Source organism: Cherax quadricarinatus, chromosome 9, assembly GCF_038502225.1.
Source record: "Cherax quadricarinatus isolate ZL_2023a chromosome 9, ASM3850222v1, whole genome shotgun sequence".
Classification (NCBI taxonomy): domain Eukaryota; kingdom Metazoa; phylum Arthropoda; class Malacostraca; order Decapoda; family Parastacidae; genus Cherax; species Cherax quadricarinatus.
In genome coordinates this window covers 64,123,661-64,139,226 of record NC_091300.1, presented here as the reverse complement: position 1 = coordinate 64,139,226, position 15,566 = coordinate 64,123,661, and the positions used below count along the sequence as shown (strand labels likewise).

Here is a 15,566-nt window from a genome sequence, read left to right as displayed (position 1 = left end):
GAGTCGATGTGTTCAGTCCATCAATCTTGAGTAGAATACGGCAGATGAGCGGAGAAGCAGCTTATAAACCGTATGGCAGGAGAGGTGCAGCAGTCGTAGGTGGTGTCACATTTGTTCAATGTGGAAGTAGGTTGTCGGTTCTCTGAACCATTCATCTACAAAGGATCCTTAGTCTTTAAGGAGAACATACCAGGAAAATATTGTTTTTAGTATGAGTTGCTACCTTCGTGTGGTATACTTGGAACCCTGGGCAGAGGCTTCACGTGTGTATTTAGAACTCAGACTGGAGGCTTCATAATGCTGTTGTTATCGGCTAGTTTGTTTCGTGGTGGTGTTATCCTCTCGGCAAGGCATGCTTAAAATATATCTCAGATACCTGAAGATTACAATGTTCTCAATGATACGTCTCGTGAGAAATGTCCGGGGGATTCAGACATTTCAGATGTAAAACAGAAATCTTGACTGTTGATGCCACCTACTTCTCTGATCAGTCATATGTCTAGCTTGCCTGCCTATGACGTGACTCTCTCTCTCTCTCTCTCTCTCTCTCTCTCTCTCTCTCTCTCTCTCTCTCTCTCTCTCTCTCTCTCTCTCTCTCTCTCTCTCTCTCTCTCTCTCTCTCTCTCTCTCTCTCTAGAACATAAAAAGGAGGAACACTACAGCAGGCCTACTGACCTATATTAGGCAAGTCCTTATCAAACCCACTAACAAAAATATTTGTCCAACCCATTTTCACTGCTACTCAAGGAATAGGCTTTGATAACCCTATTAACTCATGTGCAAGTCCCACCCAAATCCAACTCCTGTCACTCATGTATTTATCTAACAAAAATTTGAAGCTACCCAAGGTTTTAGCTTCAATAGCCCTATTAGGTAGACTGTTTCGCTCATCGATTACTTTCTTTCCAAACCAATACTTTCCTATATGCTTTCTAAATCTAACCTTATCCAATTTGAATCCATTATTTCTAGTTCTTTCTTGAAGGAATATCCTCAGGACCTTATTTATATCTCCTTTGTTTATGCTCATCTTCCATTTATACACTTCCATCATGTCTCCTCTCATTCTTCGTCTTACAAGAGAATTTAGTTTAAGCGAGTTCAATCTTTCAATTTCTCTCTCTCTCTCTCTCTCTCTCTGTCTTTCTCTCTGTCTTTCTCTCAATATGCTGAGGTCACTGGTCACTGGTGGTCATTCTGTCCTAAGCTGCTTGGGGATTAGTGTGGAGAGTTAAAGAGCACCATGACTTGCTCCTATAGTGGTTTAGAATCTGAGATCAAAGTGCTGAAGAAGGTTCTACTTCTCTGGGAGAAAAATAGGAGGCTGAAAATTCGCCTAGATGGGTTTGGGAGTGAGTGTGAGATGGGTGGAATTGGTGAGGGTAAAAAGGTACCAGCAGTGAGGGGGAGAGTGGCAGCCGCTACAAGTGGGGAGTGGTTCTCAGTAAAGGAAAAAACATTAAAATAAGGAAGACTAAAAAGAGAGGATCTGAAGGAAAGAAATTTTTTCTCTGTTCTCCAGGACGAGTGTACTTGAGTAGTCCATAAGGTTAAAATTAAGGTTTACTATGCTAATAGGAGAGTTAAAAATAAGATGAGCTAAGATTAAATTGCATGTGAAAGTAGCATAGATATTGTTGCTATAATAGAGATCTGGTTCAACCTGAACGATAAATGCCTTTTGAATGCCATATACAATCGTATAACTATTTCACACTTATAGGGTCAACAGAAACGGTGATGGAGTGACAATACATGTCAGAGAAAATTTAAATTGTTGCATTAGACAATATATAAAATTAGCAGCGTCAGATGCAGAATCTATTTGGCTAAACTTTCTCTAGGGTCTTGAAAAAATGATCTCGGGTGTGATTTAGAGGCCCCCAAGCCTAAAAAATTAATAGGGAGTGCGGTAAACTTCTATGGGAAGAAATTCATAGAGCATCTAGATACAAAAATGGGAGATTTTAAATTTAGACAAATTGACTGGAGCAATTTAACAGGAAATCTGGAGTCTAACAACTTTCTTGATATGATTCAGGATTGTTTTTTAAAACAGTTTATGACAGAAACTGTACTGTAATTGTACTGTAATTACTACACAGCAGAACAATCAAAGGCACTTCTCAGTGCCAACAACAACATAACTATCTTTAACTACAATATCAGATCTTTAAGCAAGCATTACGATGACCTCATAGCATTACTAAATTCCTTACATGCCAATATGTCCATCATTACACTAACTGAAACCTGGCTAAAGCCTGATAGTACAGATGTCTATGCCATTCCTGGTTACACAGCCATACACAACTGTAGGCCAGACCAACAAGGGGGTGGCACAGCCATATACTACTCAGACCAACTAGAATGTATCACTAATACTTGCACAAGGGATGAACATGGGGAATATATAATAGCTAAATTCAAATCCAAATACCTACAAAAACCTCTCACATTGATAAACATCTACAGAGTTCCACAGTCAAACATTAGCCAATTTAGTCAAAATCTAGGAAGTATGATAACTGATGCACGCATGAACAAAGATCACTTACTACTCTCAGGTGACTTCAATATAAATCTCCTGCAAGACCAGGACCCACACGTTACTGAATTCACAAACACAATGAGTAACTGTATGTTACTACCAACAGTAACAAAACCTACAAGAGTTACAGAGACTAGTGTTTCCCTACTTGACCACATCTGGACCAACACCATATCCCCTTTAAAATCAGGCATAATTACAGATAATACCACAGACCACTACCCTACTTTCCTCATAACAACTCTTGGTAAACTACCCCAAGACACTACTAAAGTCACCTTCAGACTTCACAATGAGGCAGCCATTAATAACTTCACAACAGCAGTAGCAAACATTGATTGGCACACTGAGCTAGAAATCTATACAGATATTGATGAATGTATTAATAATTTTCTAAAAAAGACCCAATACCTCTATAACAAGCACTGCCCTAAAAAAATTAAACAGATGACAGCAAAGAGACTGAACAGTCCCTGGCTAACACCTAGCATTCTCAAATCCATAAATACAAAACACCAATATGAAAAACAGTACAGAATGGGTCACATAACCAGAGACCAAACAAAACGTTACTCGTCAATCCTAACCAGCCTGATAAGAAGGGCAAAAGAATTGTATTATGAGAACAGATTATCCAACTTACTAGGTGATATAGAAAAGACCTGGAAAACCCTATCAGAAATTCTGGGAACAAAAAAGTTATCACGAAATAGCGAAATAAAATTAGCAAAATCAGATGAACCCCAACTCCCACCAACAGAAACAGCAAACAGACTCAATGATTTCTTCTCCACTATAGGACAAAACCTTGCCAATAAAATCCCAAGCTCAGATACCCCACCAAATGACTACCTCACATGCAACTACCCGAACACACTGTTCCTAGCTCCGACTAACCCATACGAAGTCTCCCTTATTATCAAAACACTAAAAAACAAGGCAGGAGATTTAAATACCTTACCACCCTTTATATACAAAAAAGTGTCACAAGTGCTATCACCAATCATTGCAACACTCTTTAACAAATCCATTGAATCCTCCACCTTCCCTACAGTACTCAAAATAGCAAGGGTCACCCCTGATCCACAAAGGAGGAGACCAAACAGAGTTGAATAACTATAGGCCAATATCCAACTTACACCCTCTCTCAAAAATCTTCGAAAAATTAATTCATAAACGAATCTACTCCTACCTTATCTCCCAAAACATACTCAACCCCTGCCAATTTGGATTCAGGCCTAATAAAAATACTAATGATGCTATTATACACATGCTAGAACATATATACACTGCAATAGAGAAAAAAGAAGTCCCACTGGGGATCTTCATTGACTTACGTAAAGCTTTTGATACAGTTGACCATGACTTGCTCCACGTAAAATTGTCACACTATGGTATAAGAGGGCACTCCCTCAACTACCTCAAGTCATACCTCAGCAACAGAAGCCAATATGTGTACGCAAATGGGGCAAACTCTTCTGCGCAACCAATTACAGTTGGTGTCCCACAGGGAAGTGTCCTTGGCCCTCTTCTCTTTCTCCTATACATAAATGACCTACCAAATGCTTCGCAATTACTCAAACCCACACTATTTGCAGATGACACTACATACGTCTTCTCTCACCCGAGCCCAGTCACGCTAGCCAATACTGTAAACACCCGAACTACAGAAAATATCTACCTGGATGAGGACTAACAAACTTACACTAAACATTGACAAAACCTACTTCATTCAGTTTGGTAACAGAGCTACAGATGTCCCTCTTAACATAATGATAAACGGATCACCTATCACAAAGCTAACAGAGGGAAAATTCTTAGGAATCCACCTTGATAATAGACTCAAATTTCATACACATATACAACAAATTTCTAAGAAAATTCCCAAGACTGTAGGCATACTATCGAAGATACGGTACTATATTCCACAGTCAGCCCTCCTGGCCCTATATCACTCTCTTATTTACCCCTATCTCACCTATGGAATTTGTGCATGGGGCTCAACAACAATTAACCATCTCAGACCACTAATTACCCAACAAAAGGCTGCAGTTAGAATGATAACAAATTCTCACTACAGGCAGCACACTCCACCAATATTCAATACACTAAACCTACTCACCATACAAAACATCCATACTTATTACTGCACCTATTACATACATAGAACACTTAACTCTGATATTAACCCTCCCCTCAAACATCTCCTTGCCAACCTCAACAGAACACATGACCATAACACAAGGCACAGATCACTCTTTGATGTTCCTCGTGTCCATCTCACACTATGCAAAAACTCAATGCACATAAAAGGCCCTAAAATCTGGAATTCATTACCTGTAAATATAAAAGAAACACTACCTGTTTATAAATTCAAGTCTCTTCTCAAAGATCACTTACTCACCCAAAACCAAATAAATACTGAATAACTGAACCTTATAAATTGTATATCTTAAATGTTTCTCACAATTATATCACATAAATGTTAAACCTAAAACCGAATCTAACTTTATTATTTTTTAAATACACTACCTAGCAGAATCCTTCATATGACTAAATGCAACCATATGACCTGTCTTTGTAATACTCACTTGTGCTTTATAGTAACCTGTTTACATTAATGTTTTATCACTGATATCATCATTGCTTAGTTAATCTTAAGTTAATTTTAAGCCAGCCCGTAATGCTATGCATAGTATAAGTGGTTTTGGCATGCTGCTCTTATCTGTATTTTTTGTACCTCTATATGTGTGCTCAAATTTTTAAATAAATAAATAAATAAATAAACAACTAGATAATTGGAAAATGGCAAATGTGATACCTATCTGCAAAGCAGGAGACAAGTCCATAGCTTCGAACTACAGATCAATAAGCCTAACCTCCAAGGTGGGAAAATTGATGTAATCTATAATTGCCGAGGCTATTCGAAGCCACCTTGAAAGATCTAAATTGATTAAACAGTCTAAGCACGGGTTTACAAAGGGGCGTTCCTTATGAATTTACTAGCTTTTTCACTAAGGTAGATCATGATAATGTGATATTGTGTATATGGACTTCAGTATAGTTTCTGATAGAGTTCCACTTCGGAGAATATTGAGGAAGCTGAGGAACATGGAATAAGAGAATTTTTTTCCTAGATAGAGACGTGGTTGACAGGCAACAGAGAGTTTGCATAAACGATGAGAAATCAGAGTGGGTAAGAGTCTCAAGAGGTGTTCCACAAGGGTCAGTGTTGGGCCCTTTGTTGTTCACAATTTACATGAACGACATAGATGAGGGTATAAATATTGACCTAAGCAAGTTTGCCGATGACATCAATGACGTCAATGACGTCAAATTCATTCTAACGAGTACACAGAGTGCTCCAGGAAAATCTGAAGTGGCAGATGCAGTTTAATATAGACAAATGCAAAGTTCTAAGCATTAGAAAAGTAAATAACCATGACTCTTATAAACTAAGTAATGTTGATCTAAATATCACTGATTGCAAAAAAAAAAAAAAAAAAAAAAAAAAAAAAAAAAAAAGAGAGAGATTTAGGAGTTCTGGTTAGTAGTAATCAAACTGTGTAAAAAAAAAAAGCCAAGACAACAGTGCGTAAGTGTTCGCAATAAAGCGAATAGAATTCTTGGCTTCATATCAAGAAATATAATTAACAGGAGTCCACAGGTTATTCTTCAACTCTCTATATCATTATTTACGTCTCACAGTTCTCACAGAACGAATATAAATGCGTACAAAGGAGGATGTTCGTACGAGGATAGATTGAGGGGCCCTGAATCTGCACTCTCTAGAAAGGCGTAGAATAAGGGAAGATATGACTAATATGTATATTGGAAAACAGGAATAAATAAAGGGAATGTAGATAACATGCAAAAAAAGGATTCGCAGCAATGGTTTCAAGCTGGAAAAAGTTTGGTTCAGAAAATATATGGGAAAGCACTGAAGCTAAAATATTGTGTAATTTTAAAAATAGGTTAGACAAATACACGAGTGGGTGTGAAGTGAACCTGACTAGCTTGTGCTAGTGGGTCTGATGCAGTGCTCCTTCCTTCTTAAGTGGGTGTTATTGGACATGACTAGCTTAGGCCAGTAGGTGGCTTGGCCCTTCCTATTATGGGCCAGTGAGCCTGCTGCGTGGTCCATTCTTGTGTTGTCCCTCTCTCTCCCTCCCTCCCTGTCTCTGTCTGTCTCTCTGTCTCTCTCTCTGTCTGTCTGTCTGTCTGTCTGTCTGTCTCTCTCTCTCTCTCTCTCTCTCTCTCTCTCTCTCTCTCTCTCTCTCTCTCTCTCTCTCTCTCTCTCTCTCTCACTCTCTCTCTCTCTCTCTCTCTCTTTCCGTCTCTCTCTCTCTCTCTCTCTCTCCCTCTCTCTCTTTCACCTGAGAATGCTCTGGCAGGTCCTGAGACTGAATGTGTCGACGACGGCGGTACAGCATACAGGCAGTACAGCAACACACGAACGCCACACACACTATGGTGAAGAAGGTGTTCATATCAATAGACTGATAGTAGAACAGTATGGCCACCAGCACCATCAGTGGCCCTAAGGCCACAGACACAACCAGAAAGCACTCTAGGCACTGCATTGTGACTGCAGCTGCAGCTACACTGCCAAGAGTCTGCTCGGCTGGTGGTAGTAGCCAAGCATCACGTCACACTGCTGGGCTCATTGCTTATAGTACATATTCCAGCCTGTAGACGAACGTGGTGGGGCAGAGGTTAGCCATCAACGACGTACTTGTCTTGTCAGCTGTCAGAGCACAAACATAAATCGCATTTCAGCGAACACATTGGCATCGTAGGTGCTCGTGGCTGGTTTGGTAGCGTCCCCACCTTGCACTCTGTGTTAGCTAAAAGGACACAAGTGCAGCTGATGTGACATTTTATTGTGATAGACTTTCGCTCTCCAGGAGATTTGTCAAGCCGTTCTCGCTCTCCAGGAGCGTTGCCACAATAAAATATTACATTACTTGTACTTGTGCCCTTTTTACCTAACATATTGTCGGTAGTGTACGAATGGTATATAATACCGACAAGATGAGAGTAAGACACATGTGCAACATCTGGGTATCTTTATTGTAGACGTTTCGCCATCCAGTGGCTTTATCAATACAAATTCCAGGACATAACTTGAAGACAGTAGAACTATGTACAGAAGATGAGGTAATCAGTCCCTCAACCTAGGAGTAGGTGCGAACAGCACCATAGTCGTGGAGATTCTGAAGCAGAAGAAAGAATCCTGGCGCTTATATAGTAACGTCAGGTGAAGCAGACGAGGGCATATTCACTGGTGGGCGGGATTCCCCAGTGGAAGTAGGTCCGTCCCAAAGAGATGGGTTGGTTGTAGTAGTAGATGTCGTAGTCGTGAAGGTTATGTACATGTCCTCAGAATTAAGATTCCATGATGTTGCAGTGTCTGACAAGTTGTGTACGAATGGTATATAATACCGACAAGATGAGAGTAAGACACATGTGCAACATCTGGGTATCTTTATTGTAGACGTTTCGCCATCCAGTGGCGAAATGGGGGAATCCCGCCAACCAGTGAATATGCCCTCGTCTGCTTCACCTGACGTTACTATATAAGCGCCAGGATTCTTTCTTCTGCTTCAGAATCTCCACGACTATGGTGCTGTTCGCACCTACTCCTAGGTTGAGGGACTGATTACCTCATCTTCTGTACATAGTTCTACTGTCTTCAAGTTATGTCCTGGAATTTGTATTGATAAAGCCACTGGATGGCGAAACGTCTACAATAAAGATACCCAGATGTTGCACATGTGTCTTACTCTCATCTTGTCGGTATTATATACCATTCGTACACAACTTGTCAGACACTGCAACATCATGGAATCTTAATTCTGAGGACATGTACATAACCTTCACGACTACGACATCTACTACTACAACCAACCCATCTCTTTGGGACGGACCTACTTCCACTGGGGAATCCCGCCAACCAGTGAATATGCCCTCGTCTGCTTCACCTGACGTTACTATATAAGCGCCAGGATTCTTTCTTCTGCTTCAGAATCTCCACGACTATGGTGCTGTTCGCACCTACTCCTAGGTTGAGGGACTGATTACCTCATCTTCTGTACATAGTTCTACTGTCTTCAAGTTATGTCCTGGAATTTGTATTGATAAAGCCACTGGATGGCGAAACGTCTACAATAAAGATACCCAGATGTTGCACATGTGTCTTACTCTCATCTTGTCGGTATTATATACCATTCGTACACAACTTGTCAGACACTGCAACATCATGGAATCTTAATTCTGAGGACATGTACATAACCTTCACGACTACGACATCTACTACTACAACCAACCCATCTCTTTGGGACGGACCTACTTCCACTGGGGAATCCCGCCAACCAGTGAATATGCCCTCGTCTGCTTCACCTGACGTTACTATATAAGCGCCAGGATTCTTTCTTCTGCTTCAGAATCTCCACGACTATGGTGCTGTTCGCACCTACTCCTAGGTTGAGGGACTGATTACCTCATCTTCTGTACATAGTTCTACTGTCTTCAAGTTATGTCCTGGAATTTGTATTGATAAAGCCACTGGATGGCGAAACGTCTACAATAAAGATACCCAGATGTTGCACATGTGTCTTACTCTCATCTTGTCGGTATTACATACCATTCGTACACAACTTGTCAGACACTGCAACATCATGGAATCTTAATTCTGAGGACATGTACATAACCTTCACGACTACGACATCTACTACTACAACCAACCCATCTCTTTGGGACGGACCTACTTCCACTGGGGAATCCCGCCAACCAGTGAATATGCCCTCGTCTGCTTCACCTGACGTTACTATATAAGCGCCAGGATTCTTTCTTCTGCTTCAGAATCTCCACGACTATGGTGCTGTTCGCACCTACTCCTAGGTTGAGGGACTGATTACCTCATCTTCTGTACATAGTTCTACTGTCTTCAAGTTATGTCCTGGAATTTGTATTGATAAAGCCACTGGATGGCGAAACGTCTACAATAAAGATACCCAGATGTTGCACATGTGTCTTACTCTCATATTGTCGGTAATTCTACCAACATTAATACATCTGGCACTCTGGCGAACCGGGAACCATCTCCGGCACGAGTGAAACGTTGGGTATTTTTCATTACACATGTTGCCCTTCTTCACGTAGCAGTAAGTAGGTACCTGGGAGTGAGCCGGCTGTTGTGGGTCGCACCCTGGGGAAAAGATTAAGGGACCCCAGTAGAAATAAGAGAGGGTCCTCGATGACGCACTGGCTTTACTGGGTTGTCCCGGGTGGCTAACCCTCCCCCATGTTAAAAATCTGAATAAAATCTTATCTTACAGACTTAAGTTTTATCTTATTTTACCTTCTGGTGGTTTACGACTGTCTATTAAGTTGGATTTGTGTGATATAATAAGATATCTTATTAACGAAAAATGAGACACCAGACATTTTAAGAAAAGAATGAGAAACTTATGGAACATATGAGAATCTTTATGAAGGAAACGTTTCGCCACACAGTGGCTTCATCAGTCTAATACAAAGAAGAAAGGTGTAAAGAGAGGAAAAGTTTAAGGTAATCAGTCCCTCAGCCTGGAATCTATGTTCAGTCCATAAGTCTTGAAGAAAGTACAACATATGGTCGAAGTGGCTTGAAGTAAGATCAGGGACAAGATAGGCCCACTCAAAAGTTCCTCGGGTCAGCTCACTGACAGTGATAAGGAAATGTGTAGAAGTTTTAACACATACTTCCTCTCAGTTTTTACACAGGAGGATACCAGCGATATTCCAGAAATGATAAATTATGTGGAACAGGACGATAATAAACTGTGCACGATTAGAGTCACAAGTGACATGGTCCTTAGGCAAATAGATAAATTAAAACCTAACAAATCCCCAGGCCCTGATGAACTGTATGCAAGGGTTCTAAAGGAATGTAAAGAGGAGCTTAGCAAACCTTTGGCTAATCTTTTCAACATATCACTACAAACTGGCATGGTGCCAGATAAGTGGAAAATGGCAAATGTGATACCTATTTTCAAAGCAGGTGACAGGTACTTAGCTACGAACTATAGACCAATAAGCCTAACCTCCATAGTGGGAAAATTTATGGAATCAATAATTGCCGAGGCAGTTCGTAGCCACCTTGAAAAGCATAAATTAATCAACGAATCTCAGCATGGTTTTACAAAGGGGCGTTCCTGCCTTACGAATTTATTAACTTTTTTCACTAAGGTATTTGAGGAGGTTGATCATGGTAATGAATATGATATTGTGTATATGGACTTCAGTAAGGCTTTTGACAAGGTCCCACATCAGAGACTATTGAGGAAAATTAAGGCACATGGAATAGGAGGAGAAATTTTTTCCTGCATAGAGGCATGGTTGACAAATAGGCAGCAGAGAGTTTGCATAAATGGGGAGAAATCAGAGTGGGGAAGCGTCACGAGCGGTGTTCCACAGGGGTCAGTGTTGGGCCCCCTGCTGTTCACAATCTACATAAACGACATAGATGAGGGCATAAAGAGCGACATCGGCAAGTTTGCCGATGACACCAAAATAGGCCGTCGAATTCATTCTGACGAGGACATTAGAGCACTCCAGGAAGATTTGAATAGACTGATGCAGTGGTCGGAGAGGTGGCAGATGCAGTTTAATATAGACAAATGCAAAGTTCTAAATGTTGGACAGGACAATAACCATGCCACATATAAACTAAATAATGTAGATCTTAATATTACGGATTGCGAAAAAGATTTAGGAGTTCTGGTTAGCAGTAATCTGAAACCAAGACAACAGTGCATAAGTGTTCGCAATAAAGCTAATAGAATCCTTGGCTTCATATCAAGAAGCATAAATAATAGGAGTCCTCAGGTTGTTCTTCAACTCTATACATTCTTGGTTAGGCCTCATTTAGATTATGCTGCACAGTTTTGGTCACCGTATTACAGAATAGATATAAATGCTCTGAAAAATGTACAAAGGAGGATGACAAAGTTGATCCCATGTATCAGAAACCTTCCCTATGAGGATAGACTAAGGGCCCTGAATCTGCACTCTCTAGAAAGACGTAGAATTAGGGGGGATATGATTGAGGTGTATAAATGGAAGACAGGAATAAATAAAGGAGATGTAAATAGTGTGCTGAAAATATCTAGCCTAGACAGGACTCGCAGCAATGGTTTTAAGTTGGAAAAATTCAGATTCAGGAAGGATATAGGAAAGTACTGGTTTGTTAATAGAGTTGTGGATGAGTGGAACAAACTCCCGAGTACAGTTATAGAGGCCAGAACGTTGTGTAACTTTAAAAATAGGTTGGATAAATATATGAGTGGATGTGGGTGGGTGTGAGTTGGACCTGATAGCTTGTGCTACCAGGTCGGTTGCCGTGTTCCTCCCTTAAGTCAATGTGACCTGACCTGACTAGGTTGGGTGCATTGGCTTAAGCCGGTAGGAGACTTGGACCTGCCTCGCATGGGCCAGTAGGCCTTCTGCAGTGTTCCTTCGTTCTTATGTTCTTATGTATACTGTAGTCAGGTGAGTCCTTCTTTATAGTAAACGTTCCTTCCATAAATATTTCCATATGTTGCATAAATGTCACATTCTTCAACTTGTTAGCTATCAAAACCATATATTATGTCTGTCAGAAACTGCAACATCTGTCAGACACTGCAACATCTGTCAGACACTGCAACATCTGTCAGACACTGCAACATCTGTCAGATGCTACAACATCTGTCAGACACTGCAACATCTGTCAGACACTGCAACATCTGTCAGACACTGCAACATCTGTCAGACACTGCAACATCTGTCAGGCACTGCAGCATCTGTCGGACACTGCAACATCTGTCAGACACTGCAACATCTGTCAGACACTGCAGCATCTGTCAGACACTGCAACATCTGTCAGACACTGCAACATCTGTCAGACACTGCAACATCTGTCAGGCACTGCAACATCTGTCGGACACTGCAACATCTGTCAGACACTGCAACATCTGTCAGACACTGCAACATCTGTCAGACACTGCAACATCTGTCAGACACTGCAGCATCTGTCGGACACTGCAACATCTGTCAGACACTGCAACATCTGTCAGGCACTGCAGCATCTGTCGGACACTGCAACATCTGTCAGACACTGCAACATCTGTCAGACACTGCAACATCTGTCAGACACTGCAACATCTGTCAGGCACTGCAACATCTGTCAGACACTGCAACATCTTTTCAGACACTGCAACATCTGTCAGACACTGCAACATCTGTCAGACACTGCAACATCTGTCAGGCACTGCAGCATCTGTCGGACACTGCAACATCTGTCAGACACTGCAACATCTGTCAGACACTGCAACATCTGTCAGACACTGCAGCATCTGTCAGACACTGCAACATCTGTCAGACACTGCAACATCTGTCAGACACTGCAACATCTGTCAGACACTGCAACATCTGTCAGACACTGCAGCATCTGCCAGACACTGCAACATCTGTCAGATGCTACAACATCTGTCAGACACTGCAACATGTCAGATACTGCAACATCTGTCAGACACTGCAACATGTCAGACACTGCAACATGTCAGATACTGCAACATGTCAGACACTGCAACATGTCAGATACTGCAACATGTCAGACAAGGCAACATGTCAGACACTGCAACATCTGTCAGACACTGCAACATGTCAGACACTGCAACATGTCAGATACTGCAACATGTCAGACACTGCAACATGTCAGACACTGCAACATCTGTCAGACAAGGCAACATGTCAGACACTGCAACATCTGTCAGACACTGCAACATGTCAGACACTGCAACATGTCAGACACTGCAACATGTCAGACACTGCAACATGTCAGACACTGCAACATGTCAGACACTGCAACATGTCAGATACTGCAACATGTCAGACACTGCAACATGTCAGACACTGCAGCATCATAGGATCTTCATGCATGGAATTCTTTAACATTTGTCCAACCTTTGGATGAAGACCTAATTTGGTGTAGCCGGCAAACTTGGTTATGTCGCTATTTATTCTCCCATCTGTGTCGTTTATGTAAAGTGTGAACAACAAAGGGCCCAACACTAACCCCTGTGCAACACCACTTGTGACGCTTCCAGACTCTGATTTCTCTCCGTTTATGCAAGCTCTCTGTTGCTTATCTGACAACTACGCCTCTATACAGGAAAAAATTCCCCTCCCCATTCCTTGTGCCTCGACTTTCCTCAGTCTCTAGTGTGGAACTCTATCAAAAGCCCTACTGAAGTTCTTATACACAATATCATATTCGTTATCATGATATACCTCTTCGAATACCTTAGTGAAAAAAAAGTTAGTAAATTCCTAAGGCAGGAACGCCCCTTTGTAAAACCGTGCTGATACTCATTAAGCAATTTGTCTCTCAAGGTAACTTCGAATAGCCTTGGGGATTAATGATTCCATCAATTTTCCCACAATGGAGGTTGGGCTTATTGGTCTATATTTCGAAGCTAAGGACCTGTCTCCTGCTATGTAGATAGGCATCACACTTGCAATTTTCCACTTATCATGCACTATGCCAGTTTGTAGTGTCATGTTGAATAGACTAGCCAAAGATTTGCTAAGTTCATCATTACATTCCTTTAAAACCCTTGCAAACAGTTCATCAGGGCCTGGGGATTTGTTAGGTTTTAATTTATCTATTTGAGAGCCATATTACTAGTGTCTCAGGTCCTGCATAACTTATTTTCGTCCTGTTCTACATAGTTTATTACTGGAGTTTCACTAGTATCTTCCTGCATAAAGACAGAGAGGAAATAAATGTTAAAAATTCTGCACATTTCTTTGTCACTGTCAGTGAACTGATCCGAGTAGCTTTTGAGGGGAAGTCTATGTTGCCCCTAATCTTACTACTATATATCTGAGAGAAACCTTTTATGTAAATCTTTCAATCTCTTGCGACTTTAACCTCATAATTTTTTTTTACTTTTCTTGTTCCCTTTCTTATCTTTTGCTTTTTTTTTTATTTCTTAACTGTCCATCTCCTTTTTGGATTGGCCTTTAAATGACTCTCTTGTGAGACGCTTTAACCCATTGTTTATCCATTTAAGGTCATCTAATTTCCCTATTTGAAAAATAAGTAGACTGGGTAGACAGAACTATGCTCTGAAAAATGTCATATCAGCAACCATCACCACCTACCTGATCCACAGTCAGGTCATTCCAGTTCAACCCATCCAGGTAATTTCCTAGTTTTATGAAAACAGACAAGCAGTGCCTACAAAGCCACGTTAAATTTTGAACCTCTCTGCAGGTAAGACACACCAGTGGTTAAAGTTTGAAACCGACCAGAAGAGTCATTCTTCATTTATCTCAGGGACTCAACTGATTCCAAGTCATTAGTCACACCTGTCAGTCATGGGTCACAACCATCAGTCATGGAGTCACAACCATCAGTCATGGAGTTACAATCATCAGTCAGGGTACACAACAGTCGATCAGGGGTCACAACCATTAAATAGTCAGGGGTCACAACCATCAGTCAGGGGTCACAACCATCAGTCAGGGGTTAAAACCATCAGTCAAGGGTCACAACCATCAGTCAAATGTCACAACCATCAGTCAAGGGTCACAACCAACCGTCAGGGGTTACAGCTATCAGTCAGTGATTACATTCATAAGTCAGTAGTCACAACCATTAGCCAGGGGTCACAACTATTAGTCAAGGGTCACAGTTATTAATCAGGGGTCACAGTTATCAGTCAGGGGTCACAACCATCAGCCAGAGGTCACAACCATCAATCAAGGGTCACAACCAACAGTCAGGGGTCACAATCATCAGTCAGGGGTAACAATCATTTGTCATGGGTCACAACCATAAATAATGGGTCACAACCAACAGTCGGTAAGTCACCATCATCCGTCAGTAGTCATAACCATCAGTCAGGAGTCACAACCATTAGTCAGGAGTCACAACCATTAGTCAGGAGTCACAACTATCAGTCAGGGATCACAACCACCATTG

The 15,566-nt window shown here is 41.2% G+C and overlaps 1 protein-coding gene across 4 annotated transcripts in view; it reads right to left on the bottom strand.

The window, feature by feature from the left end:
* The window catches only part of LOC128686048 (uncharacterized), a 78,764-nt gene that overhangs the window by 17,382 nt on the left and 45,816 nt on the right, over positions 1-15,566 (bottom strand). The window contains exon 1 of one of the 4 annotated variants that reach the window (XM_053772688.2): positions 6,928-7,142. The exons of the other annotated variants lie outside the window; for them this stretch is intronic. Coding sequence (XP_053628663.1) covers positions 6,928-7,134 — 207 coding nt within the window. The 5' untranslated portion in view covers positions 7,135-7,142. Of the gene's footprint in view, positions 1-6,927; positions 7,143-15,566 lie in introns of those variants that run through there. 4 annotated transcript variants of the gene reach the window in all.